The 27,620-nt window shown below is 39.2% G+C and overlaps 5 protein-coding genes across 8 annotated transcripts; 3 read left to right on the top strand and 2 right to left on the bottom strand.

Annotated features, from left to right (window-relative positions):
- Positions 1 to 818: 818 nt before the first annotated feature.
- Positions 819 to 3,080, top strand: LOC126371028 (mitochondrial import inner membrane translocase subunit Tim29). The gene is made up of 2 exons (XM_050016223.1): positions 819 to 994; positions 1,816 to 3,080. Exon 2 carries the CDS (start codon positions 2,367 to 2,369, stop codon positions 2,928 to 2,930), a length of 564 nt encoding a protein of 187 aa, XP_049872180.1. The 5' UTR covers positions 819 to 994; positions 1,816 to 2,366; the 3' UTR covers positions 2,931 to 3,080.
- LOC126371022 (F-box/LRR-repeat protein 7-like) lies at positions 3,067 to 16,902 on the bottom strand. Of its 2 annotated transcripts, XM_050016215.1 has the most exons (13): positions 16,654 to 16,902; positions 16,471 to 16,583; positions 15,785 to 15,930; positions 14,778 to 14,959; positions 14,506 to 14,567; positions 11,489 to 11,669; positions 10,864 to 11,054; positions 10,575 to 10,661; positions 9,979 to 10,483; positions 9,510 to 9,715; positions 8,442 to 8,567; positions 6,492 to 6,654; positions 3,067 to 4,839 (listed from the first exon to the last, which is right to left on the bottom strand). In XM_050016215.1, exons 1-13 carry the CDS (start codon positions 16,724 to 16,726, stop codon positions 4,751 to 4,753), a joined length of 2,124 nt encoding a protein of 707 aa, XP_049872172.1. In that variant the 5' UTR covers positions 16,727 to 16,902; the 3' UTR covers positions 3,067 to 4,750. The 2 variants fall into 2 exon arrangements, with proteins under 2 accessions (XP_049872172.1, XP_049872173.1); XM_050016216.1 differs by lacking the exon at positions 3,067 to 4,839 and having other exon boundaries at positions 6,498 to 6,654; positions 9,478 to 9,715.
- A 101-nt stretch (positions 16,903 to 17,003) lies between these two features.
- On the top strand, positions 17,004 to 18,538 carry LOC126371027 (2-oxoglutarate and iron-dependent oxygenase domain-containing protein 3-like). The gene is made up of 4 exons (XM_050016222.1): positions 17,004 to 17,221; positions 17,319 to 17,751; positions 17,931 to 18,083; positions 18,264 to 18,538. The coding sequence occupies exons 1-4, from the start codon at positions 17,130 to 17,132 to the stop codon at positions 18,534 to 18,536; spliced, it is 951 nt and encodes a 316-aa protein (XP_049872179.1). The 5' UTR covers positions 17,004 to 17,129; the 3' UTR covers positions 18,537 to 18,538.
- Positions 18,539 to 18,936: 398 nt separating this feature from the next.
- On the top strand, positions 18,937 to 22,823 carry LOC126371023 (repetitive organellar protein-like). Of its 2 annotated transcripts, none has more exons than XM_050016217.1 (3): positions 18,937 to 19,164; positions 19,267 to 19,401; positions 20,601 to 22,823. In XM_050016217.1, the coding sequence occupies exons 2-3, from the start codon at positions 19,277 to 19,279 to the stop codon at positions 22,276 to 22,278; spliced, it is 1,803 nt and encodes a 600-aa protein (XP_049872174.1). In that variant the 5' UTR covers positions 18,937 to 19,164; positions 19,267 to 19,276; the 3' UTR covers positions 22,279 to 22,823. The 2 variants fall into 2 exon arrangements, with proteins under 2 accessions (XP_049872174.1, XP_049872175.1); XM_050016218.1 differs by having other exon boundaries at positions 19,254 to 19,401.
- On the bottom strand, positions 22,817 to 27,435 carry LOC126371025 (ubiquitin-like protein 7). 2 transcript variants are annotated; one of them, XM_050016220.1, is made up of 9 exons: positions 27,302 to 27,435; positions 27,045 to 27,216; positions 26,442 to 26,656; positions 25,699 to 25,930; positions 25,316 to 25,440; positions 24,773 to 24,911; positions 24,187 to 24,297; positions 23,427 to 23,546; positions 22,817 to 23,155 (listed from the first exon to the last, which is right to left on the bottom strand). In XM_050016220.1, the coding sequence occupies exons 2-9, from the start codon at positions 27,193 to 27,195 to the stop codon at positions 23,100 to 23,102; spliced, it is 1,149 nt and encodes a 382-aa protein (XP_049872177.1). In that variant the 5' UTR covers positions 27,196 to 27,216; positions 27,302 to 27,435; the 3' UTR covers positions 22,817 to 23,099. The 2 variants fall into 2 exon arrangements, with proteins under 2 accessions (XP_049872177.1, XP_049872178.1); XM_050016221.1 differs by having other exon boundaries at positions 27,045 to 27,234; positions 27,302 to 27,376.
- Positions 27,436 to 27,620: the final 185 nt, after the last annotated feature.

The following is a 27,620-nucleotide window of genomic DNA, read 5'->3' as shown; positions in this document are numbered from 1 at the left end:
TATGTCCGGATTATTATTGAGAAGCCAAAGGTTCCTGGTACAGCTCATTTTATTCATCTTACTTTACTTAAGTCTATCAGTTGATTCAGCCTAAGTACGATGTCCAAACCTCTTCCTTTGCCCACTTGTCTGATACCGTATTTTTATTTATGTATTCCCATCGGGAAACCGATCCCGTACTCTAAATGACTACTAGACCACTTACGCCCATGATCCTAAATGGGGCAGGCAGAGCGGTAAGTACCTAATGAAACGACAAACTACAGTCATGTAGGTATGATACGAAGTCCTAAAATGGACATATGATGAACCGTATACTTCATACCTAAATGCTAAATGTAGATATGTAAAGTCACAGACGATCAGCCTATCGTCCTTATAATCCGTCATGTTGTAGTAAACACAATCCCTTATTTTCTTAGTTGGTACTTAAATAACTGCACTATCGCAGTATTCTTTTAACATGTACATTATATCGCGTTGCTCTAAAGCAGACAGTGCTACTAGCACTCGTAGTTTAGATATGACAGTGTACGTAACCATACCTACATTGCGTGACCAAACTACTCAGCTCCACGCGCAGTGTCAGTAAGATTACTATCTAGAAACAGTTGAAAAATGTTGTTTAGTTGCCGCATAACTCCGTAATAAGCTGATAATTACTAAGATGAGGCCCTGGTTTAGGTCCTCGCGTATGGTCTGACACGTAATTAATTTTATCATCGTTATTATTGCATTTTTATCTTGTCTATCGCACAGGAAGCTGTTGTATTGTTTGTCAAAGGTTTCCGTCGACATGCAACGGAGTGGTTATAAAGATCGGGATCGTGCTGGTGGCGTCAATGAGCAGTGACCGGTCAAGATGAAACACTCGTTTTGTTTAACGGTCTTTGTCGTGTGCGCTGTGGTGGGGTACGGGCTAGTAGCAGCCGCGCCACCATCGTCCTCTGCTATTGCCGGAGCCACTCATGAAAATCTGGAGCCACTAAGACGAGTAAGTGTTGTTAACCGCCTGGTACTATTTTGTACCATTTACTTAGAAAAGAAATGATTTCCTTGAACATAAGGGCAATAGGCAGAATGTTGCTTAAAATCCTGCACATATAGTAGCAAAGTCTTATAGTCTTGTAGCAAAGTCTTATACTGTTCTTTTTCTATCGTGGTGGGTTGTGAGATGGATTACCAACCTCATCAACAACTGGTGTCAGGGCTATTGAGTCGCCAAAAGCCCCTGACATGGCTCATGTAACGACTACCTACTGACAGTAACCGGGATCAACGACTTAACGTGCCTTCCAAAGCACGGATCATCTTACTTTCGGACAATCGTCCGGTGATCTGCCTGTAAGTAACATCATAACTAAACTAGGGATCACAAAGTATTTTTTGTGGTATGTCCCCACAGGAATTCGAACCCGGGAACTCCGGATCGTGAGCCCAACGCTCAACCACTGGACTGCGGTGGTCGTTAATGGGATACTGTTTAAAGTGTGTAGTACTCGTATGGTTACAATGGTAACCTGTACCACGATACTGTACAAAATTGAAATATCTTTGGACATTAACGTTGCAATGACACTCTGTCTACCCCAAAGGGATTACATAATATGTGACTTCATTCGACTGATAGTAATAGGTTTACGTAGATAGGTAGGAAATTCAGTGAAAACATAAACTATATTTGAACTCGACATATCGCTACACTTGGTATTTTGGGTAGGTACAGATTTTATTGAATTTTGACTTTTTCACATAATTTTGTAAGGTGGGATGAACGCGGTTCCTCTCCTGTATACTTATAAATTGTATGTGTAGGTTGCGAGACAAATGCCTCAACCACCTCCACCTCCCGAAGGAATGCCGCCGCCGCCACCACCGCCGCCTGAAATGACAATGCCACAAGGAATGAATTTTGTTCGAAAGAGGCGTGAAGCCAAGGGTGGAGGTTCAATGCCAACAAGAAAAGGTTAAAGTGCCTCGATGTCAACGCAATGGAATAACGAAAATGGACTTTGTTTAACTACTATCGATTTCACAGATCTGTGTATAAATTAGATTTAATAAATTATGTAGCAAGCATACACTGTTTTAATCATAGGCATTATAGAGTAAAACAGGCCTCCGGATATAATAACCTCGGTTATCTTTTTGAGAAATGGCTGTACCTAATATTGAATCTTTGCCTTATCCTACCTGAAGTAATGAAAATGTCACTACTACTACTTGACATGACATTTGTATATTAGATTAGATTTTTACATTCGACCGAAAAATGAAGATCCTTTTTATTAATTTCCAATAGTAGATAGATTACTATACATTCAATAAGTTTAATTCGGTATTAGTTTTGAAATACATATATAATAATGTTGCGAAGTTTAGCAAAAACCTCAGCTAGAGTTCCCAACCTAGGAAGCAAAGTAAAATTCCCTGCAAGACTAAAAGGGACAATTGTTGAAAAATGGGCAGATTACTGGAAAAATCTGTTCATTGACTACAAACAAATGCTGATAGATTTACGCAATGATATTCAAGATGAGCCCAAGAAAGCATTTAAGTGGACTGTAGGATTGGGGATGCTGTATCTGCTTGGCAAGAATAACCCTGATGAACTGGACTTTAAAGACAACTTGAAAAGAATCGGCAACGACATCGTTATGGTTAGTGAACCTTGTCAGAATCCAAAATCCATAGAACACTTAAGATTTCTTGAAACTTGTTACAATGCTGGAGTTATTCATTACAGTAACCTCGGAATAGCTTCAATTATGTATACTTCAGAACTGAATGATAGTTGCGACTTGTACAAATCTCAGTGCAAATACCTACAGCCATCTTACTTTAGTTTTCCATCGAGAATTGTTGATGTTGGCTTCATGGGTCGTTGGTGGAACATTTATATAAAGACAAGTAATTATGATGTTAATTAAAGCTTTGGACATAAATAATTAACTTTTATTGTATAATGTAGTAGAGGATCCTATTAAATATTGTTGAGAATCAAGAGTCCTTGTTACTACATGCAGGCTTTAGTCAAATGTTGCAGATATGAAATAAAAATGTATATTTGTTGAAGAGAATGTTGTATTTCCTTTCTTACTAATAATGTCAAAACAATTAAATGTATAAAAACTAAGAACTTCTCACAAATCATCTCATGCACATGGTTTATCCTAAAATGCAAATCTAAAAACATAAATCACCACTAAGTGAACCCTGAAAATATATATCCTTCTACAAATATTTTATTATTGAACACCTCAAGATATTGCAAACTGCAGGTGTAAACAAAAAATAAACAGTGTAGCCCCTTTTTATTGTAAGAGGACTAATCGATACAGCCCGCATGCTTTCCACTTAGCTCTAGAATAAAATAAAACAAACAAACACAAATAAATTTAGTAAATTAAATATGTGTCAATTCTCTCCCTGTGGCTATATTCTTGACATTGTTTTATAAATCACAACACCTCACAGAAAAGCATGTAAGCTGTAGAAAACAAACAAATAAGACTGTAAGACACTAAAATATGTTTAATTTTTTCTTTTTCACTAGACATTAATTAACTAGCTATGTTTTTCCAATGAACAAAAAGATAACTTCTCATTCATAGTAAATTAAACATGTTTTTCTACTCTACATTAAAAAAAATCTTAAAAAATATAAATAAGTCACTGATTTTCAACAATGTGATTAAAACAAAATCTTCCTTTAGTAAAAGAAATAAAAATCACCACTTTGATTACAATGCATTACATCCTTAAAAAGGGAACATATAATAAAATTACAGTAATGTAATAAAAATATCTGAAAAAGGGTTCGAAACACAAAAACCTTGGTGTCGAAATAAGTGAAAATAATTTATATCCCATTTGTATAACTAAAAAGAGTTTTATGTAGGGACAACAAACAAACACTACTTTCTTGTTAAATAAATATTACATTTAAATGAAGTACTGTGCCTTGGAACAAAAAAAATGGTATGAATGATTTATCTGAACATAGGATATTGCACTGTTAAAAACTAGTTGATATATAAAATGACAAGTGGTTACTATTGTATCTATGGACTCTTATTGTTAACACTTGAAAAAACAAGTAATCAGTTACTAATTGGTTATCACAGTACTGGAGCAGCGCGGCGTGGTGGCTGCGGTATATAATATGTATGTATATATTTATGATATGAGGCGATGCTTACAGGCGACATGGTGTAACAATATAACTTTGATTCTGGCAGTTTTGTAATTTTAAATTTGTTATTATTACTATACAGTTTAAACCAACGTGTTCCTCGAAAAATTAAGTTACATACATGAACAATTTATATCTATCACAATGTTTCAGACTTTGCTTACAGTTACGACACGAACATTAAATATTTTATATATATATAGAAAGATAAACGAGAGTAAAAGCAAGTATATAGGACAAGTTAACACGGCATTATGCTCAATCACAGATATACAATCATTATATAGATTTTATTGCAAGCAATAATATGATCAACAAAAAATTTAACTAGAATAGAACACATGAGAACTATGCTAGATAATAAGATAAAAAACAGGGTTCTTGAGTATGCAATTAGATTCTATTGCATGCAAGAATTCTTAAATAAAAAAAGGTAAAGGACAAAAGTGACTAATTCTTCTGAGAAGAAATAAAAATGCTTGAACTAAGGAAACAAAAAAGTCATATAAAATGAGTTGCGCGTGCGGTGCGAAGTGCGGCGCGGCGTGTGCGGCGCTACAACAGGATGATGTCGGGGCCGTGCAGCCCGTATGCATAGAAACCTTCGTAGTCATCCAGGTCGTCGTCCAGGAACAGCTCGTCATCTGTTTCACCAATAATTACAATTTTATGTAAGGTATTTTTTTATATTTTTAAATGAAACATTATTCTATTAAGGAATAAGAAGCTAATTTGAATATTTTTGCTTTTCATGCAGTTGTTGGCTGAATGACGTTAATACCTTTGCCTTTGCTTAGTTTATATTATAATATTGACATTTCGTTAGGGTATTGTGCCCAAACTGTGGGCGGTCCCTAAGATTACTTAGGCCCAATAAGATAGATACAAATAACATTTTGTTATTTTTTGTTTCTTTAATTAAGTTTTTATAGTTTATGGTTCTAATAAACATGATGAGGGTTAGTAATCTTCATTATTATCGAAGTTATTTCATTAAGTTTGTTAACCATACATTTGTAGGACTCCACACCCTAGCAATGAACAACACGGGGGGGGAGCAGCCATACGCAGGTGTTCCCCTATGCGAACCTATATGTCCCCAGGACAGGTAGTTTTATAAAAACTAGTTGCAGTCGGCCTGCCCGCTAGACTGAATCTAGGTGCGTAGCTGATACGACGTCCTTGAAAAATGTCTTATTGTTCGGTATTTAGTACTAAAAAGGATTTGGCTAGTCGAGTTTATTTAAAATAAGGCGTTGGCTCCATACTTTAGTAGTATTATATCACATTATTATTTATTACCATTTCATTCTCGTAAAACTTAAAAATATAATTTATAACCATCCTGTTGTTTACGGATTTGTTGATCAATAATATCAATTATGCTTCATACATTATGCGGATTAGTCAAGCGACTATGAGCGATTATTTGTAGTTGTCATGGAGATCATAGTTGTCACTTTCATCGAATGCTAGTGATTTACCGATTTGTCGATGCTATCGATAGAAATGTCAAAGACAAAGGAGTCTACATATTGTTGCCTTATAGTAAAACTACGAAAGCGCCACTTATTAAAACATTCGGATATGATTTTTTGAATAAAACATCGCAATAGACAAGCTTGTTACAAGCCAAGTCAAGATTTGTGGTCCCAATTTTTAGTTTAATTATGTATGCCATATTACAATTACTTCCTCAATTTTACCCATCATTTCATCAATAATATTTCCTCCACTCCATTTTTGCCAATTTTATAACTATCTTTATTATCATATTTTAAACCTGATTTACCTGAACGAATTGTTGAATTTATCGATTTTCTTTTATCGACAATTGGTACAACCACAATGTGACGTCTCACACCTTCCCGCCCCGCGAAAAGTGGCAGAAAATGTTGTATTGCCAACATAGAGCAACACGGACCACCGTGGACCGGAGGGGAGTAGCCATGGCTAATCTAGAAATAGTCTAAAATGATCAATATGAGTTTGTATTCTTATACAAACGCCATTTAGTCCAGTCGAGTTCACAGAATAGAAGAAATATCTATTCTGTGGTAGAGGGTTTCAGTTCTTATTTCGCAGTGTATATGACATTATGTGTGTAGTGTGTGTGACTTTCCCAGAAAAAATCGAGAAATAATGCTATGGCTACTTTTAAATTGCGACCGGTCTCATACGTCAACTCGTATTAATTGTTTCTTTGTTCGTGTACTCTTTATTGCTTTTAAAATACGAAGGAAAATTATACATATATCTAATGCATTGTGAACACATGTGCGGACAATCAAGTTACCTGGTCCGAGGAAGTCGTCCATGTCCTCGTGGTCGTAGAGGTCGTCCATGGAGTCTTCCGAGCTGTCGTCGAAGATGCGGTCGACGAAGTCCGGCCGCAGGTGCGGGTTGCTGCGGTCATCCGACACGTCGACTGTTAGCAGCTTGTGACGAGGGAACTCCGCCTGTACATGGAGAACATACATATTTATTTAAAAGAAGTATATTTTGTTTGAAAAGAACAGAAAAAGCCCATACAAACCATCTACAATGTATACTCCATACCCTCTCCGGTTAATTAAGAGGAAGCCTGTGTCCGAAGTATTCGTAAAGGTTGATTATGTATATTATGTGATAATGGAATGTTGTAATGTGAAAGACGTAGTAAAGAGAATTGAGAAATATACTGTAGTTACTCTAGATCTGAGGGTATAGTGTCAACTTTAAAGTGTGCGTCAAGCTAGCGGCCTCAAAAAAAAATGGGCACGAAAAAATAATTTGACCATACCAAAAAATAGTACTCTTATTGAAAAAAATAGTACCTGTTGTAAAAAAAATAGTACCATCACGGTTCTGGATTTATAGCCATGCTTTATTGCACTTGCTAGCTTGACGGTGAGCGAAATTTGGCGAGAGTTAACGACAAGGTCTTTCGCTTTGATTTAAACGCCAAAAAATAGTACCGAAATAGTACTCACCCCCTGCAAAATACCGAAAGTAGTACTTCAACGGTTCCAAAGTTATAAAGGCAGTTCTTTGATCCCGCTAGCTTGACGTTTTGAAAATACCTATTATCTGGGGAATGCTTGCATACTTCAGTATGTAACTAATGTCAATAAACTCGTATGAAATAGTACTCCCTACCATCATAATTTGGATCTGATTCTCTTTGTAGAAATATGTCAAAAAGTCATTATAACCTATGTCATACATTTATCACGACAAGTACAGTCAAGAATGTTGTCAGATTTTAGTATTTTTCCCCATTTTTGGGTAAAAATTGGTGAAGTGCCAGGGTTGTCAGATGAAAGTAATATCATTGTTGAAACTCTTTGAGTTATTCTACAAATACTGCAAATTGTTTATTAACAAACACTTCGATCCGTAACAAAGGTATAAATTATAAAATAAAACAGCAGATTAAAAATGTATTATGATGTATTAAAATTACAGATTGTTTTCGATAAGAACTAGACCCATGCAGCCATTTTCTATTAAAATTAGTGCATATGGGTGTATGCAATAGGAATTTTTTGTAATAGCAGCACTCTGAAGTGCAAAGAAATGGTAGGGTAGACCTCCAAAATGGCAATACTTACGAATAAATTGTGAGGTTATGTAATTGTCTACGTGACTGTATCAACAACAAATGTATGGCATAGGTTATGATGATTTTTTAACATTTCTACAAAGAGAATCGGATCAAAATTATGATGGTAGGGAGTACTATTTCATACGAGTTTATTGACATTAGTTACATACTGAAGTATGCAAGCGTTCCCCAGATAATAGGTATTTTCAAAACGTCAAGCTAGCGGGATCAAAGAACTGCCTTTATAACTTTGGAACCGTTGAAGTACTACTTTCGGTATTTTGCAGGGGGTGAGTACTATTTCGGTACTATTTTTTGGCGTTTAAATCAAAGCGAAAGACCTTGTCGTTAACTCTCGCCAAATTTCGCTCACCGTCAAGCTAGCAAGTGCAATAAAACATGGCTATAAATCCAGAACCGTGATGGTACTATTTTTTTTACAACAGGTACTATTTTTTTCAATAAGAGTACTATTTTTTGGTATGGTCAAATTATTTTTTCGTGCCCATTTTTTTTTTGAGGCCGCTAGCTTGACGCACACAACTTTAAAAAAATGATGATATATTTGGGCGAAGTGCAGATAACTTGTTACCTGTTTATCATTATCTGCCTCGAGAGTATAAGATAGTATGTATAGTATAGCCGATGTGTGTGGCGTACCTGGTGCGTGGCGGCGAGCGTGGCGGCCAGCCGCAGCAGCAGCGGCCGCGGCTGCAGCTGCAGCGCGCGCACCGCCGCCGCCACCACCTCCTCCGACACCGCGTCGCAGCCGCATACGTCCACCTCCTGTAAAATAAACAATTTTAAATCTAACAAAAAAGCCGGTCAAGGCGAGTTGGACTCACATACCGAAGGTTTCGAGGTTTTGATTTAGCTTAGCTTTGTTGCCGTGCGCCGTAAGCCCGCGTCCGATAGCGCCGCCAGGCGCGCCACGTGCAGGCTGGCGCTGTGAGCCCGCGCTGGCTAAGTAACTGCAGCCGGGGGGGGGGGGGGGGGGGGGGGGGCGCTGGCACGTACCTGCAGCCGGAGGGGCGGGCGCTGGCACGTACCTGCAGCCGGGGGGGCGGGCGCTGGCACGTACCTGCAGCCGGGGGGGCGGGCGCTGGCACGTACCTGCAGCCGGGGGGGCGGGCGCTGGCACGTACCTGCAGCCGGGGGGGCGGGCGCTGGCACGTACCTGCAGCCGGGGGGGCGGGCGCTGGCACGTACCTGCAGCCGGGGGGGCGGGCGCTGGCACGTACCTGCAGCCGGGGGGGGGGGGGGGGGCGCTGGCACGTACCTGCAGCCGGGGGGGCGGGCGCTGGCACGTACCTGCAGCCGGGGGGGGGGGGCGCTGGCACGTACCTGCAGCCGGGGGGGCGGGCGCTGGCACGTACCTGCAGCGGGGGGGGCGGGCGCTGGCACGTACCTGCAGCTGGGGGGGCGGGCGCTGGCACGTACCTGCAGCTGGGGGGGCGGGCGCTGGCACGTACCTGCAGCTGGGGGGGCGGGCGCTGGCACGTACCTGCCGCTGGGGGGGCGGGCGCTGGCACGTACCTGCAGCTGGGGGGGCGGGCGCTGGCACGTACCGGCAGCTGGGGGGGCGGGCGCTGGCACGTACCTGCAGCCGGGGGGGCGGGCGCTGGCACGTACCTGCAGCTGGGGGGGCGGGCGCTGGCACGTACCTGCAGCTGGGGGGGCGGGCGCTGGCACGTACCTGCAGCTGGGGGGGCGGGCGCTGGCACGTACCTGCAGCTGGTGGCAGGCGGCGATGGCGGCGGCCAGCGGCGCGGCGCTGAGCGCGGGGCTGCCCCGGGCCGTGAGCGCGCGCAGCTGCGGCAGACGCCGCGCCGCGGCCGCGCCCACGTCGCTGAGCGCCGCCAGGTACGACACGTCCAGCCGCCGCAGCGCCGCGCAGCCACGACACACCGCCGCGATGCCCTCGTCGCCCACACCTGCACCACACGCCACCGTTTAAACGCTACGGTAACGGAAGTGTCGGATACGATACAATATTGTTACCGGACTCCGATCTGATAAATACCGTAACAGTATCGGATTCGACATTTTTATGATGTTCATGTTATAAAATTAAACAGGCTTCTATCCGACGATACACCCTTATATTGAATATCCGATCACAATAATTGGTCAATGGTTTATCTTATTGTATGTACTATCACTTGGCAACAACCCAAACCCGTCACATATATGTTACCTGCGTGCGGGAAAGTCTTTTTGGAGTTACAACTGGACACGTTGAGACTCTGAAGCTTGGAGCACGACTGAGCGACTTGTTTCAGCACTGCATTAGTTATATGGATATTTCTGCTCAGATTCAATATTTTTAGTTCAGTTAGGACCGCGAGGGATTCGCAGAAGGCGTCAATGCTTTGCGGGGTGACGCAGCCGTCGACTGAAGTGTATTCACTGAGCGATAATTCTTCCAATTTGGGGAGTTTTGATATGATGAACGGAATGATCTTCCACATGGTGACGGGGCAGACGTCTAGTCTGAGGGTCGTGATGGTTGGTAGGCTCTCCACGGCTGCACAGAGGACGGTCCCTTGCAGGCTGTAGCAGTTGTAGAACGAGAGGGAAGTGAGCTTCTGAGGACTGGAACCCGTGAGGAACAAACCCGTCACGTGCGTGTTGTTGGCGACAGTCAGACTCTCTATGCCCGAGTCGTTCTTTACTAGGTGTACCAAACTTGTATCCGTGAGCTGAAACAAATGCATTATTTTATTCATAAGCTTAATTGTATGAACTATATTTCGGTAATATTATAGTATTTGTAGTAATTGAATAATTTACCTTATTGCACGAAACAAACGAAAGACTTTTCAGTTGTTTGCAGCCGTAAATAAGAGGGTTCCAGTTTTTGGTGTGCATGCCAACAACCTGCAATACAAAAGAAAAGAAGATAAGTTATGGTAAGTGCCAAGGGTGTCAAAATAACAAGGGCTTGCAATCATTTTGTGTGAAAAAATAACACTGGGTAAGTGTGACATCGTAAGGCCAGATAGAAGGAAATTTTCTTAATAAATTTTAAGCGGAGATCACTGGTGGTGAATGTGGATTTATGTATGACGTATGAGCAGACCTTGAGCTCCTCGAGGTCGGGGCAGAACTTGCCGACGGAGTGTGCGGTGCGGTCGTTGAGCGCGGACCAGTGGTGGTCGATGTGCAGCCGCAGTAGTGCTCCGCCCAGCCGTTGCAGCACGCGCCGTAGCACCGCCGTCGTCAGAGTCACACCCGTGTGCTGCCACCACGACGTCTTGAATACGCGGATGCCTGCACACCACGTTACACCGCGTCATACAAACTAAAACCGCACTAGGCAAAAGTAACCTACACTTTGGAGTAACTGTTCATGCACAATGACCAACTCTCACTCAGTCGTACCACCACCAAAGTACCTGGAAGTACAGAGTGCTACCAAAGTACTTGGAAGGCTGGAATGTTTCTGTATGTGAATGCACGAGACGAATTCCATTACGAAAACCCTGTCGAATACACGACCGGATTCTTAATAGACTTTACATTTACGTCAAAATGAAGACACAGTTTAATTTTAATGCAATGCAAAGTGGCCAGCTGGGAAATGAAACATGGATGTCCTCTTGGATTTAATGATGAGAGAATTATATGAGCATAGCAACATACTTATTAATAAGAATATTCAAAACCGCTTTAGATAGCCTAAAAAGAATTGAGCCGACACTCACTCTGAAGATATTCCTGCACCATGTTTTGCCAGGCCTTGCTGGTGCGCTCCGAGCGGATGAGATCTCTGATGGGGACGTAGGTAAGCACGTGCGTCAGGCAGTCACGGTTGAGAATGTCCAGGATATTGTAGCATTGCTCATCTGCCTGTGGCTCCAGCTCCTGGCTCGGTGACGAGCTAGACTGGAAATAAAAAGTATGGTTTTCACTCTAAGGTCGCAAATGACTTGACGACAGCGGGTAGCAGCCGGGTGGTGGGGAATACAGGGTTATCATGTCCGGTAAGTCGCGGATTATCAGCGGACTGCCCTTAAAGTCTCCTACAAATATAAGACTTTGATATCAGTTTTCTTCATATTGTATTTATTAATCAATAGAATAAAATATGTATTGTCTTATCGCTCCGATTCCGCACCGCTCTCTGCTGTTTTCAATTTTGCGGCCTAAAACGTAAGACCAACAATTAAGTCTGGGGTGACTATTTAACACTTTTAGCACTAGAATATATTTAGATCAAAAAGCGTTATTTCGATTCTGAATTGAATATTATGCATTATAACTACTTTTTTTTTCAGATCAGATCAGATTTAAGGTGTGGCAATCTCAGAACATTAGAAGGCATAGACATGAACAATATAAAGTGTCAATGTTAAAAACTTATTATGTACAAGATAAGCCATGAATGAAGGAATAAGACGAGTGGAGGAGGATATGTTATGCCGACTCCAATTAAGGTTAAATAAGGAGGGTGATGATGTAGAAGATTAGCACGGAATAGACGGAAGAGGTTGGAAGGGCGAAGCGAGCGCGAAACGCGGGCTATACAAGTATGAGCAAATAGTTCACACTTCAACTTTGCACTCCAACTTTATGGCGCACGGATCTCCGCGAATAATACACTTCTCATCAAAAAAATCGAAACACCTTGCAAGTTTACGTTTTGTCAGGATTATCAGAAAAATGTGTACATTTAGGAATAAATGTTAAATGTCGTTTAATAGTGAGTAATATGAGCTTATCAAATCTTAATGTTAATGTTCTAAATTTAAATGAATTTTTCATAGGTTTCGTATTTTGTTAAATGAGTCATTTTTATTCCGTATGGAGTATAAAGGAAATGGATAAAACAACACACGTAAATGAAAAAAAAAGCTAAAAAACGTTTATTTAATAACTTGTATTCCCTCCCCGAGCTCTAATTACTGCTTCCATACGGTTCTTCATGGATCGGATGAGAGTCACGATCACATGCTGTGGTATATTGTCCCATTCCTCTTGGATTGCATCTTGCAGTTGGCTAAGTGTTTCTGGGGCAGGATCTCTTGCTCGAATTCGTCTCTTTAATTCATCCCACAGATGTTCAATGGGATTCATGTCCGGGCTTCTTGCTGGCCATTCCATAATAGAGATATCGACTTCGTTAAGATAATCTCGTACGACGCCCGCGGTGTGAGCCCTAGCATTGTCGTGCATGAATATGAAGCCGTTGCCAATAAAATGTGCATAGGGCATCACATGAGGCTCGAGACACTCTTCGACGTACCGATGACAGTTTAGTGCAGGCAGACGTGGCCCAGACACGAAAGCAAGCTCTGTCTTACCGTCGGCGCTGATTCCTCCCCAAACCGTCCACGAACCGCCACCATAGCTGACCTTTTCTTCAATGCAGCATTGTGCATAGCGTTCTCCGTCTCTTCTGTAGACCTTGTTCCTTCCGTCGTTACCATACAGCATAATTTTACACTCATCAGAAAAGAGAACTTTGCTCCACTGTAGGTATGACCAATTAAGGTGCTCACGTGCAAAGTTAAGGCGCGCTCTTCGATGGTCTGCAGTTAATTTCGGCCCATTTGCTGGCTTATGCGGTACCAGTCCACGATCCTTCAACCTTCTTCTAATTGTAGAGTCACTTACAGCCACCCTTCGTACAACACGAAGCCGCTGCTGCAGTTGAAAAGCGTTAAGGCGTCGATTTCTTAAAGAAGTTGTTACAATAAATCGATCATCTCGCTCAGAAGTGACCCGATTCCTGCCAGATCCTGAACGGCGCGTGAACAAACCAGTCTCCCGATAACGTTTATAGACTCTATGAACAGATGACAGGCTTAGATGCAGTCTTGCAGCCACAACACGCTGACTAAGGCCAGAATCCAGCAATGCCACAACTTGGGCGGCTTCTGTGGGCGAAGTATCCATACGTTTTAGAAAAAAAACCTTTTTTCAGACGTCCCAAAGTCACAGTATTGAAATAAAAAACAAAAAGTTTAAGGATAGGCGCCAATTTTTAGTTTTTAAACGCTAAATGTACTCCAACCCTAAACACACATTTGTCTCAAAACAGTGATTCATTTCGTTTATAAGATAAACAAATGAAATTCTAATTTTGAATTTAGAATTTTCGCTTATTACTGTAATGGCCAAACTGCCAGCTATACATTTATGTATTTTTTTTCATCGTATGAATTCTTTTTTGTGTTAAATTCGGACAGAAACAATGAAAACGGAAGTGTTTCGATTTTTTTGATGAGAAGTGTATATTAAAAGGTCGTCTTGTGTATTACAACCTGCAGGGCAATAAGTCAAATATACTATCAAGCAAGGAGATCCCTCCTTATCACAGTAAAGCTAAAAGGCGTAGTATGATCAGCTATTTATCAAAAAAATATATTTTGTATGCAGTATCTTACGAAAAGTAATGATAAAATTGCAGCCTATCACATAAAATATACATTGTTAGTAAAGTGGCTATAGAATTTGAGAAGCAATAAAGCTATTGTAGTTATCTGTGTACAGGAGTAGTAGTAAAAGGGAGTAGGGTTGAAGCGGCGACAGCCTGTTAGGGCCTTTCCACCCACTTTCTTCTATTCCGTGGAGATAAGCCAATCATGTTTGTACAGCACAATAAAGGCTTATGTAAAGTGTGAGGGTTGTACCTACTAAAATGATGGAAAGAAACGAAAAAGGGAATGTTAAATTATTTACTTACTTTTTTGCATAAAAATCAGGAAATATTACTCACAGTAGTCTGTTCATTTGGCTCAGAACTCGTTTCTCCATTGTCTGAAGATGTTTCAGGAATTGCTGCAAAAACAATCCAATGTGAATAAGTGTCTTATTCGGATTCGCGCGTGAAGTTTGGTTTTCCTTGCGAATCAAGACCCTATGTCTGTTTCTGAGTTTCCATCTATCCTGTGCCAATTTTCACACAGGAAAAGACAAATACACAGAGTTATTCTCGCAATTATAATATTTGTATGCATATTGTATAGATATTGAATATGTGTTAGTTACCTTCAGGGTTATTGGACTGCTCAGCGTGCGGTGTGGGGGCGGCGTCGCTATGCCTCTGCCCGCGCGGCTTCCAGCGCACGCGGCCGTCGGCGTCCTCCGCCGGTTGGTGCCAGCTATCCGCGGGAGATATCCTCAGATTGCGCCCGCGGAGCATCTTCTCGTGGATAGGAGCTTGCAGCGCTCTAACAATGAAAAATAAAAAGTAGTACTTGAATGGGCTATGCCTAGTTTGGTGTTCGTTTCAGACTCCTGTTTCCCAGGAATTCTCAGTATTCGGAAAAAACAAAGCTTTCAAATCTTTTATTTTTCTTTGCATCACCAATGCATTTTTTTTAAATAAGGAAACCAAGCCTTCTGCTACTCATTTATGAGCATAGACCTTTGCCAGTGGGACCTTCCTCCTATGGTTCCTTTTTTATTGTTATGAGTTTTTGTTTTTGTGGGTAATATATATAATACATGCTGATGCAGCCCGCTGCGCGCACGCAGGCGCACCGCCACACGCTGATATTACGTGTCTGTGCTCTTCTCAACCTCGTTCTCGCGTCCGCACCACATTGCGACTTGTTTGAGAGTGCGATTGGATGTTTGTTGAGTGAATGTGCAAAAGCATTTGAAAAATTGATGCCTGTCAGTAGCATAAGTTAAATAATTTTTATTTTATTGTTATGTATTGTCTCATTATTATTAATTGAATTGTTTTGTTATTATTTTGTGTATCGTTCCTTTATTGTTGTTCAATTTATCATTATAATATTGTAAATTTGTTTTAGGCCCATAAGAATCTTGTTTGTAATGCAATGGTTTATACTGTAATGTTGCAAATGTCTATATATAAATAAATACATATAGAATAACTTTCAACATTTACATTTTTATACAAATTATTTAAATACGAAACATTGGTATATGGTGAACATGCTTAACATTTATAATGCTACTGACTGACACACTTTACAATACAGTAGCTTAATAATTATTTGCCTTTGATGAATGATACAACTTACTTGTGGGCATCAGCAGGGTTGCTATAGGTGACAAATGCGTAAGTGGGTGTGGGTGTCTTGTTAGGCCCCTTGTCTCCCATACGAAGCCAGCAGCTCTTAATAAACCCATACTGGGCAAACACTCCAAACAGCTCTGTGCGGGTTGTCTGAAACACACCACAATTTATTATAATACTTTTCACATTATAGTCAGTGTAATTTTTCTTGTATGCCATTTTTATGACATTTAATTACATGGTCAAATGAATTTGATTATTATTATTTGAAATTTAGATTTTTTAGATAACAATAACAAAAAGAGGGCAGAAACTAAAATTATTAGAACTGGTGATTTACAAAAGATATAATTTGTTGTTTTTTCAGTTAAAACAATATTTTGGCTTTGTACAACACTACAATCCTATCTTCAATAAGATTCTTATTAGAATTTTGTGCACACCACAGCACAGAAAAGGGTTAGACAAATTAAATATCCAAGTACAAAAGGAAATATAAAGATAAGGTATTACGACTCTAAAGGGGATACACCTGGTGTAAGACAACACTAAGGCCAATAATAACCATGTGAGACTCTGTCATATGACTTTCTCCAATATTTGAACTTATTGAATGCCGAAAAACCAATAAAAAAGCCGAACAGCATAACAAATAATAGTAAATGTGAAGGTGACCCTCATTTTTCTTACCTTCGGTGGTAAATTCGACACATACAACTTCCTAATGGGTATGCCATCTTCTGTGTGAGTGGGTACACTTCTCAGACCATAATGTGCGACTTCAAGGTTCGAACTGATTGTAGCTGAAACCAATCCATCGTTCAGGCTTTGCACGTACAGGACATGTAATATGACGTGATAAATGATACATACAGATCTCTCGACGAACAACTTGAAACAATAATTCAGGATTGAGAAATCTCACGTCATCGCCGTCGAAATACATGGCGCAGCGAATTCTTCCAGTCAGCAGCTGAAACTTTCTACGCCAATTGCGACTAAAATTCGAGCATGGTATCGTTTTATTGCGAAAAACACAGATAATTTAGAGAAATACTCAAAATAAAATTGATAATCGCAAATGCAGTCAACATACAACGGTCGAGATACTTTTTTATAATGTTGCCAATATAAAAAAACTTCAGAAAAGAACTGTCAATCAAGCTCAAGCTCAACCACGCTATAATCCGCTATATATCATTCATTCATTCTTCTGTTTGGTTTATGTCCGTGGAATGGAGTATTTCAAAAAACTTTATCTTTTCCTTGTGTACATTAGACAGAAAAACATTCAATTTTAGTAAAATCAATAAAATCGAAGCCGGAGTTTCATAAAATAAATTATAAGTATGTCTGATGTAAAGAAACGAAAGAATGTAAGCGCTACCGTTGATAAAAATGGTGATAAATCTGCATCAGAAGCTAAAATCCATGACAAGCCGTGAGTAATGTTATGACTTTAGTTTTGTAATGATTTTTTGATATCGTTTTCTATGAATACCTATGTATCCAAACTGGACAAATATATTTAATTTCAGAGCTACATCTGACAACAAACTAATGTTGAGGGTCCTCTCGCGTATTGTGGTTATTACCTCTCTATTGATAGTCGTATATTTTTCAACAAAAGAAGAAAATATTAAACCTTTCGCTAGGCAGTCTGATATACTGCCTGGCAAAGGCCAAATCGTGGAGTGTTCTACCTCATACTTAAGGGAAGTTGAACGATATGAGGGCTGCTATCCTAAGGATTGTAAAAGATATGTGACTGATCAAGTTATATCAGTGAGAGAAGCTGAAGATCTGCTAGAAATGGCTAAAAAAGGATTTAAAGTAGGCGGATCTGCAGGAGGCGCTTCTATACTGGACCTTCACAGCGGCGCACTTTCTAAGGGTACCCACTACATCAATATATATAAAAATGAAGACACCAAGAACTTGTTTACTGAAAATGATTTTAATATTTACAGAGTAAGTAAATGATAAGTATTTGCCTACAATTTAAAGCATTTAAAAATGTATATTTTTTCTTGGAATGTAACATATAAATGCGTTCTACAGCTATGTTCAATGAACTGATAAGAAACTTATTAACTTAAAAAGTGAATTGATTCATGTTGAAGGCTATATTTTACTTTGATTGATTTCAGGTTGTTAAAGAAAAAATCAGATATGCCGTAGGACACCACTTTGGTATTAGCCCAAATAAAATATACCTGACCCACACCACATTCTTCTCTGAGCTGACTGCTAAGAAAGCTGCAGGCATTCATGATGAATATTGGCATCCACATGTTGATAAGGTGAATCATAATTTGATTTAATTGTTCCTTTGAAATTAAATTATTGATCTATCTGATAATGGTAATAGCTATTTTGACTAATAGGTAGCTATGAACAATTTTTTGCTCTGGATAAAACATTTTCCTGTTAGGTATATCTAGCTAAGAATAAAATAACAATATAATTTTAATAAATTACAGGAAACCTACCCACATTTCCACTACACCACTTTGCTGTATCTAGGAGATTATAATATTGACTTTAAGGGAGGAAGATTTGTCTTCATTGATGAAAAATTCAACCGTACTGTTGAGCCAAGGAAAGGTCGGCTTAGTATGTTTACCAGTGGTGCTGAAAATCGTCATTATGTAGAGAAAGTTTCGTCTGGTATTAGATATGCTATAACTGTATCATTTACCTGTGATAAAAATCATGCCATAGAAGATCCTAGTATTAATAAATATTTAAATTAAAATGCTTATTTTTATTTCCATTATTACTAAAATCGTATTTGTAGAGGATAGAGTTTTACTAGTTTTGAATCGGTATACATTCATCTGTGCATAAAATTTGTATTGAGAAATATGATTTATAGTACCTACCTATAAAACTTAAACATAAATTTAATGTAAGTGATGTCAATCATAAACTACAAGTTCAATAAATACTAAGTCATTCATTCTCAATATATCAAGGTCATTGAACTGAAAATGTGAATAGGTTGATAAAAATATAGCTATTTTACTCGAACTTCCTATAGAATTCTTTAGTATGAGTGAGGCAGTTATGTTCATCCAAGACTGTTTTTGTCGCTCATTCTCTGAGGCTCATTCAATACAAAATTCCATTCACTCATTTCGCCATTTCGCGGATTTTCTTCATCGATTTGTTTGTGGTCGGTCGGTCGCTCGCTGCTCCCTTTCGCTAATCAATCAAACAAAACAAAACATAATCGCTGCTGTGACGTTGTCTCGCTATACAAAAACAAAATACAAAACATGTCGCAGATTCATATTTTTTGAAAAGTTAAAATTCTCGTGTAACTGGACTGCCAATATAAAATTAGATTCATAAATTTTTTGTTGCAAGTATTGCCCTAAGGTAAGTACGTTTTGCGTGTTATTTTTTGTAGTTCGATCGAATATATTCTTCATGGAAATCTTATGAAAATGCTTTAAATATATGAAAAGGAAATTGTTGCAGAACTTTTTAAATGGACGGGGCTGCGGTAGAGCATAGTGATTCGGATTCAGGAGAGAGTTGGACTCTGCTGGAGAGTAGTCCGGCGTACGCGGATGATGCCCCGGAGTTTGCGGAACATCCTGCCTGTAACGAGGGGTAAGATCCTTATAACTCGTCCCTATAAGTTCCCGGACTTTAATCCCAGTTCTGGTTGATTGACTCCTGCCTGACATGTTTACTTGCTTATAAGTACCCATAACACAATAGTAGACAGGCCAGGACAAACTTGACCTTGACTCGCCTTCATGATGTAACGGGCTTGTGTAACAATATTATCATACTTACATTAATTCATATTTACATTAAATAATACCCACAGCCACAGCCTTTACTTAACTTTCCATTCTTATCAGTAATAAAAAATAACTGATAAGTGGGATTTTAAAACAGCCTTGGTGATTTTCTCTGAAGTTGTTACTTCCATTCAAACTTTACTTGAGCATCTTTGCTTCAGTATTATTTGATTTAAAATAATACTTAAATTCATATAATTTACTGCCTTGCTAAATCCTTATCTTAACAAATAGATAAAATACCAGAAAGAAAACTGCAAAATCTTCATTACTTTAGCCCTCTTCTTGTCTAAAATTTGCAGTTTAGGTAGGTACTTACTGATATTTTATGGAAAAAACTTTACTATGCATGAAAGTAGAAATGTTAATGTGTATTTGCATACCTACTTGGATCTTACTTTGTGTTCTGCATTAGGTATATAAACTTGTTTGGAATTGTGCCAAATGTAGAGCAGTGAATGACCTGTGCTTTTTCTTTGTTCCTTTTATGCAGATGTTTGGGAAGTTAATATTGGCTTTGTTTAGGGAAATTGGAAAAATATCATTATAATAATATTTGGTAGCTATTATTAATTTACATACCAAACAGTTAAAGTTAAATGTTGTTTGAGAGAGATATCATTAAACACATAAAACACGACATTCACCTAGTTCTTGATACAACCTGTTTGTTTGACATACATCTGTGACATCCGAATGATGCAACAATTTATAGTTCAGTAGACCTTCTGATAAAACTAGGACACATCCATCAAGAAAAGTTGGAAGTGATAATGTTATCTATCATACATAATATTTTGAAATTAGACACTAGCTAATCTTGTGTTATCTATTATATCTGTGCTATTAATATTGTGTTTTTTTAATAATGTACCTAATACTTAAGTGCACAAATGTATATTATCATTTCACCACCACATAATATTTAGCAAAATCCATGAATGATGGATAAGTAAGATAATAAGCCAATGTTATTAAATAACATGTTGTTTGTTGTGATAGGTATGTAGCTGAGAATACTGATAAAGATGAAGATACTGATGGAATATCAATCATTAGTGACAGTGACCCTGAATCTACAACACCTTGTGAGCTGAGCTATGACAAATGTTTGCTTGAAGAAAACCGTCCAACAGAACCTCAAATATCAGAATTTGTTTCGTTGAACCCTCTCCCTACCAATAACTATGATGATCATGAATCTGTAAGGGATGATGAGGATTTTCTTGGAGATAATAATGGCAAACTTAAAACATATGTACACAGAAGAAATAAGAGGCTCAGCACTGTCCTCAACATCATTGTACTGGGGAGCGTTATTACCGCCGCCGGGGTCGCCATCGGCCACATGTGGGGTGCCAGAAATGACTGTTCCATGAACACCACTCCCTCAGTTAACAAAATCCTCTCAAACCTCTACAAACTCCAAGAGGAAAACGCATATTTGCGCAACAAGATAAAGGAGCTTACATTTGTTAATAACATGCAAATGCAACAACGTAAGGCTAACTCTGACAAAACACCATACAAGCAAAATAAATGCAAAAAAGTATTTGAGGAATCTTTAACGAACAGGAATGCAGAAAAGCTTACGAAATGCGTCGATAACGAAATCAACGAAAAGTCACTCGAGAGTCACATGATAGAGCACGAATATGAAAAGGAATTACTTGGTGACATTGATAAACTAAAAAATATATATCAACAGAATAAAAGTTGGCTAGATGAGGAAATTGCTAAAAGATTGAAAAATGAGGAACAGTATATTAAAAAATTTAAGAATCATTTAAAATCTCCAAAGTCAATTAGGATCAATGAAGAACAGAAATCTTTAAAAGATCCAAATGTGAAGCGGCAATTACAATTAGATTCACCAACTACAGAAAGTATTATAAATGTGACAGAACCTTTGGTTCAGCCAATGCAAGTAGTTGAAATTGTGACAGACAGTATACCTGAAAAGAGGATCACTTATGCAGATTCATTGAAATCTGGCCATAAAGTGGTGAAGAGGGATATTGATGAATTAAATAATGACAACAAGGTCAAAGAGCGTATCCGGAAGAAAAAGCCTCTGAAAGAATATGATACGATTTCAGAGGACTCTCTGACTGATGATGAACTGAAGAAAGATGACAGGTATGTTGCTCACAAGCACAAAGTAGAGAGGAAGAAGAATGATCGACATAAGATACACAAGAAACAGAAGAGAAGGAATAAATATGAACAATGGGAAATGAAGGGAGGCTATATGAAGGATTATGATGACTTTTCTGTGCCGTCGTCCCATGAAAACGAATATGTTTTGAAAAATCCAGATAAAAATTTCTTAAGTAGAGACTTTGAACAACACCATTATATTAATCAATTCTCCGAGCCAGTTGATGCTAAAAAACCTTCTGAAGGTGAGGAGAATGAAAAAGTAAAGACCGAAAATCGTACCTCCAAGCGTGACAAGAATAATAAAGAGAAAGATTTGAACTGGTATGACAAGCGAGCTGCACTGAGAACTGAAGCACGGAAGAAGCTGGAACAGGAGTTGTTCGGGGAAACCACACCTAACAATGCACAGTGGTACTTCCGTCGCATGCAGAGACGCGAGCAATGCAGAGTTAAAGGTGACAACAGCACCTATAAGAGACTTTCCAAACGTATTATGAACTACAAGACAAAACATTAGAATGTAAATCATAAGTTATTGGAATGTGTCATATTTGGATTATTGAAAGAAATTGTTAAATGTAGCAACAATGTTCTTAGGGATGTAGAATGATTGAAGTGATTCTTAGAGATGATGTGAGACAGATGGTTAAACCGTGTTCACTGCACACATACATGTAATGGAGTTAAGTGTTTTGGAAACAATATCAGTGTTATAGATATAAGCTTCAGGTGCTTAGCACTCACAGCTTGACCCTCTATTTTGTACAAAATTTAAGTAACTAAGATCTAACTATATATACTTTTGGATTTTATGCTATTGTATTTCATATTATTATTAACTTTTTCAGGCCAATAGCTAGTCTAAATATGCTGCACCTTGATAACTCGTTCTGGCGATACCAGCGAGAATTATAAGTACTATGCCAGTGCAGTGTGCTATTGATGTTGGTATTTTGTTTATCTCTCTACTCTAACTGCCTTGAGAGGTTACATGAAGTCAGAAGATGGTTGTTAGAGGCAGGCATTGAAGTGATTGAGGGTAAATCCAAACCACCTTGTATTTAAGATACATTTATTTTTACGACTTGTATTATTTATTTACACTTGCCCTTATGGATTCTCGCATCCAGTGATATTTTTTAGTTCTATGCAATATATTTTCTAAATTTTAAGTATTAATAAATTCAATGGAAAATAGAAAATGTTTTATTTTACGATAATAATTTATTTTCCATCTATGCTCAAGTAGACATAGTAACAATCCGATATTGACAATTGGAGCAGGATTATGTTTAGGGACAGTTATCATTGGACACTGCAATCGAAACTTGAACTAATTTAGTCATCACCAATTGCTCCACTGAACACCAGGTTGATGGCTGCATTCACATCGCCTGAAACAAATGGAAAGTTAGTATTATTAGGGCTTCAAGTACGATACAACTACGATAGTACTGAAAACATACATACATACATAAACTTACGCCCGTAATCCCTAATGGGGTGGGCAGAAAACAATGTAGTGTGAATAAGTAGCGGCACGCTCAAGCAATTCGTTCTGGAATGTTTCGTTACTTTTTGTGTTTCGACACCCTAAAAATTGACACAAAGTACAGCAAAATCAAAATATCTTAGTTATTTTTACTGAGAAGGTTTAGGTATTACCTGAACAGATGAGCAGCGCACGCACATTGAGAGCGTCGTCCAGCAGGCCCATCTCGTGCATGTGTTGCAGCTGAGTGGAGAAATCCTCGTCGCGCGCCGCAGGGCTCTCCGACGACGACGCTGAAAACATTTGTTTATGAATACAATGGCCCTGATTCCTGCAGACACCTCCTAATTTTAAGTTATACTTTCAACTTTATGGCAACCTGTCGTCATAGAGAAGAGACATGTCATTTTCTTATCCACCAAAAAGGACAGACGGTTTATTGACAGTTATTAAAGTTTAGAAAATTAATAAGTGAATGAATGAATAACCCGGGCGAATCAAATAGGCATCTCGCTGATATACAAACCGAATGAAGTGTGTTGTCAACTTAATTGTTTCTGGTTATTGGTCAATATAAAATTTTGAGAGGGTTGTTTAAATTTAAATCAATATAAAAAAAAAACAAATGAAGTACTCTACACGACTAAATACCTAGCTAAATATAAAAAAAATGTTTACAAAATCTCAATGACTGAGATTGACTGCTTGAAGTAAGAAGTTTTGTATGCTGTAGGCACTTGTTATTGTAGGGTCTAACGACTTTAATATCAAGCTGCATGCAAGTGATCTTCTGATGCTTCGTGGGTTTACACACCACAATCAGGTTAACGGGCGTGAGTAAACCATATGTAAATGATCAATAACATCATGCTTTAGCCGAGTGCGTATCTTATCGTATGCTGTGAAAGGTTACCACCTGCGTGTGTTACTTACCAGCAGTACTCTGCGCCATGGGAGTGCCAGCGGGTCGCGCACCCGCTTGGCCCATAGCTTCCGATATGGCGTCACTGAACATCTCTGGTGTGATCAACGATCTACCAGCTCCTGTAACGCGAACACAACTTGAGTGAGAACAGTTCTTAAGATATTATTTACAGTTTTAAAGTTCGATATCTTTATTTTTGTTAGTCTTCATTACATTAGGCGACCTTCTGTGTAAACTTGCTGGTAGGTTTCATGTGTAAAGACGTGGCTTATCTTATTACTGGCCTATCCTGTTCCGACTTCGTAACGAGTCATACTTAGGTAGGAAAGTTACACATACTTAGATAGTGTAGGTAGGAATGCCTTCTAGTTCTGCTCTCGTGTAGATTGTGGGGTTAAAGACTAACCTCACCAGCCAGGTCAGGCCGTGTTATCGAGCCGCCGAGTGCCAGAGGGGGGTCTATTTTATGCATTTAGACTGTTACCTTTTGCGTTAGGACGTTGTATAGGGCAGGTGGTGCCAGAACATTACATTTGTTGTTGTCTCTTCCACACTAGGGTATACTCTATCTTTCCGTCGTGTTGTGCTAGTTACCTGCGGGCTGCGAGGCGGCACGTTGCGGGACGGTGGCCTGCAGCAGGCGCAGCAGGCTGTCCTGCGCGCTGGCGCTGCCGCTACCCGAACCCGACCCGCTGGAGCCGCGGCTCGACGTCGACACCGCTTCGGTTGCTGCCTGTTATACGCATTTACTTTTAACGAAACGTCAAAACTGAGTAACATGCATAAACATGGTCAGACATCGAGCAGTGTACCCAGACCGATGCGTCAAGGTCACAATGAGATTGGGACAAACGACGCTATTAGACAAGATCGTGGATACCATGGTTAGTTACATCACACCATTTTGCTATTGAAGACTACACGATCCTGATCGACGCGACCTCGACGCAACGGGCAGGATAGATTGGGAAATGTAATAAATAACCACTGTAATAACATTTCGTAAATATATCAAATAGAAAAATGAGATTGCTGTTTTAACCATTAGATCTGGATCCCTGCTTAGTCAAACACCCCCCTTGCGCCACACTCAGCGCAAAGGAGTATAGATTGTGTGTTGGAAAAAGGAAAGTATACCTGTAACGCAAGTGCGAGCTGTTCCTGCGTGATGGGGGTCCTCTCGCCCTCCTCGCTCTCCTCTTCTTCGGCTTCCTCATCGTCGGATAGCGCCTCCAGCGAGTACGCGAACCCGGACGTGGGGACTGCGGTACATGAAGACAGTTAACACAATGAAGAGGTGTGAATAGCAACAAGCCGACATATTTGAACGCAGAATTTTGTAGTTTTCACAATAAGCATGAAATATTATTTTTACTCTACGTCAAGTCTTCAATACGTGCCCTTCCTTTTTATTAAGTTTTATACTATCCCTTTATGCTAAGTTTCAATTCTCTTGACATTCAATGTACAATACATAAATTACAGTAATGTTAAATTGTACATGTAGAGAAACAAAGTACCATTATCGCTAGCAGTGTTAGTGTTGGACCGTGAGAACACGAGCCGGGTGAGGTGTCGCAGCGCGTGGGGCAGGTCGGGGTGCGCCGCCGCCCCGCGCCGCATCGTGTGTATGTTGGCCCCGAGCGCCGCCAGCAGCTCCACCTCATGCAGGATTGACAGTGTCACACAGTCCTCGTTCAGCGATGGCGCGTGCTCAAGTATCTCTGACATAGCTGACTCGTCATTTAGGAGCTGGAAACACGTTTTATAAATTGAACTTACTAAATCATACAAAGTTACTGATTAATAGAGATACGCCAAATATTCGGTTGGTATTTGCCACCAAAACTAAATATTCGGTATTCGGTTCATTAGGCGGTTTACTAGGTAAACCTTATGCCATATCCTCTATCTTCATTTTCAGCAGATATTGTGGTCAAAGGCAAACCTATGATTTAACAAAAAAAATATGATGTATTGTTGGTTAATCACTTCCTCAGGATGGTTTCAGCAAAACTGCAGATACTATAAAAGACTTACTGATTATGAAGGCTGAGTAACATTTTATTTCATCAAAGTTTTAGAATGTTAAAAATAAGAATAACTAAAAAAAGTTTTAGAAGTTTTAATTTAGTTAAAAATCTTTTAGCAACATCAACTAGTAACTAATAAGAGTAAAACAGAATAAAAACGGAGCCTTAAGATTTTAAATCACAGTAAGACCAACTAGGAAACCTAATAAATTGTTAAAAATATCTTGTACCTGCATTGCCCGGGTCCAACCAGGGGCGTTGGGAGTGCACCCAAGTGTACGGAGAGAGGCGTTCAACTGCTGAAGATCAGCTTCTGAGAAAGGGGCCGGTGCTGGAACCGATGCTTGCACCTTCTTCTTGACTACATGGATCATCTCACCACTTTTTACTCCACTGTCCTGCAGTGTAGCTTCATCTCTCAAAATTTTGCCATGATGAATTAGTTCTGCAAATAATGGTAGTAATTATTATTTATTAATGAATATAGGCATATGAGAAGAGGTACTTTCTAAGTTAGCATGTACCATTCTTCATTCTCTCACTTACCATCAAGTGAGACTGTGGATACATACTTACCAATCTGCTCTGAAAAAATAATTCAACACCCTACAATGGAGCAGCATGATGGATACCACATGCTTACTTCCACAGTAGTGAAATGTACTTTCTATTTACTTTTATTGTTATATAATATATGTATATGCCTAAATCACTAACAGACCTTATAAACATACTAATGTTTTATAATAAAAACTGTCTTTTCAGGTAAAAAAACTTAATATACCAGTAAAAGGACACGTATAATAACGATATATTCTAAGAATGGCAGTTACCCAGTGACGCAGAAGGGAGGTTTGTCTTCTTTCCAGCTTCAGTTTTTAGACTGTCTACAGTGTGATCTAGAGTGAAGTTTTCCAACTTGTGTCGTTCTATGGGGCCAGGCTTTACTTTGATACCCAGGAAAATGCACGGTTGACTCTCCATTGTTCACGACGATACGTAAGACTGCAAAACAATGAATAACTAGGTAAACATAGGCAGAACTCGAAGAAAATATATAGCAAGCGCCGGAGCATTAATAAACACTTACATAATAGTTTTTAGAAGAATATAAAACCTGAGTTAGTTTATTTAAAACTGCTGTTTATATATATTTAAGTTAAATTGTGGACTCATCCACAACAAACAAGAATTTGTTTCTGTCAATCAATCAGCCCTCCGTCAAGTCACTATTTTGTTTGTCATTATTTAGTCTGTGGTTTAGGTTGATGGACCGTTGAGAAAAATATATTTTAGTCTATGGAAGGTAAGTATGACTGAGACAGCCATATATCGTTTATTCCTTTTCTGACATGTCTGGTTTCTTGTCAGATGCTCTTAGACGGTAATGATAAGAATATTAATAAAAA

This window comes from Pectinophora gossypiella, chromosome 11 (assembly GCF_024362695.1).
Source record: "Pectinophora gossypiella chromosome 11, ilPecGoss1.1, whole genome shotgun sequence".
In the NCBI taxonomy this organism is placed as follows: Eukaryota; Metazoa; Arthropoda; class Insecta; order Lepidoptera; family Gelechiidae; genus Pectinophora; species Pectinophora gossypiella.
This window is presented reverse-complemented; position numbering and strand designations above follow the sequence as displayed.

What these genes read in the sequence shown, in the direction of transcription:
- LOC126371028 (XM_050016223.1), top strand. Translation starts at nt 2,367, where the DNA reads ATGTTGCGAAGTTTAGCAAAAACCTCAGCTAGAGTTCCCAACCTAGGA.
- LOC126371022 (XM_050016215.1), bottom strand. Translation starts at nt 16,726, where the DNA reads ATGTATTTCGACGGCGATGACGTGAGATTTCTCAATCCTGAATTATTG. An exon ending in GGTGCAGGAATATCTTCAGA is followed by an intron (nt 11,055 to 11,488) that starts GTGAGTGTCGGC and finishes CGTGGTGTGCAG; the next exon opens with GCATCCGCGTATTCAAGACG. An exon ending in CGCTCGCCGCCACGCACCAG is followed by an intron (nt 6,655 to 8,441) that starts GTACGCCACACA and finishes CTCCATGTACAG; the next exon opens with GCGGAGTTCCCTCGTCACAA.
- LOC126371027 (XM_050016222.1), top strand. Translation starts at nt 17,130, where the DNA reads ATGTCTGATGTAAAGAAACGAAAGAATGTAAGCGCTACCGTTGATAAA. An exon ending in ATGATTTTAATATTTACAGA is followed by an intron (nt 17,752 to 17,930) that starts GTAAGTAAATGA and finishes GATTGATTTCAG; the next exon opens with GTTGTTAAAGAAAAAATCAG. An exon ending in GGCATCCACATGTTGATAAG is followed by an intron (nt 18,084 to 18,263) that starts GTGAATCATAAT and finishes AATAAATTACAG; the next exon opens with GAAACCTACCCACATTTCCA.
- LOC126371023 (XM_050016217.1), top strand. Translation starts at nt 19,277, where the DNA reads ATGGACGGGGCTGCGGTAGAGCATAGTGATTCGGATTCAGGAGAGAGT. An exon ending in CATCCTGCCTGTAACGAGGG is followed by an intron (nt 19,402 to 20,600) that starts GTAAGATCCTTA and finishes TTGTTGTGATAG; the next exon opens with GTATGTAGCTGAGAATACTG.
- LOC126371025 (XM_050016220.1), bottom strand. Translation starts at nt 27,195, where the DNA reads ATGGAGAGTCAACCGTGCATTTTCCTGGGTATCAAAGTAAAGCCTGGC. An exon ending in CCTCCCTTCTGCGTCACTGG is followed by an intron (nt 26,657 to 27,044) that starts GTAACTGCCATT and finishes CATTATTTGCAG; the next exon opens with AACTAATTCATCATGGCAAA. An exon ending in TGCGCTGCTCATCTGTTCAG is followed by an intron (nt 23,156 to 23,426) that starts GTAATACCTAAA and finishes CATTTGTTTCAG; the next exon opens with GCGATGTGAATGCAGCCATC.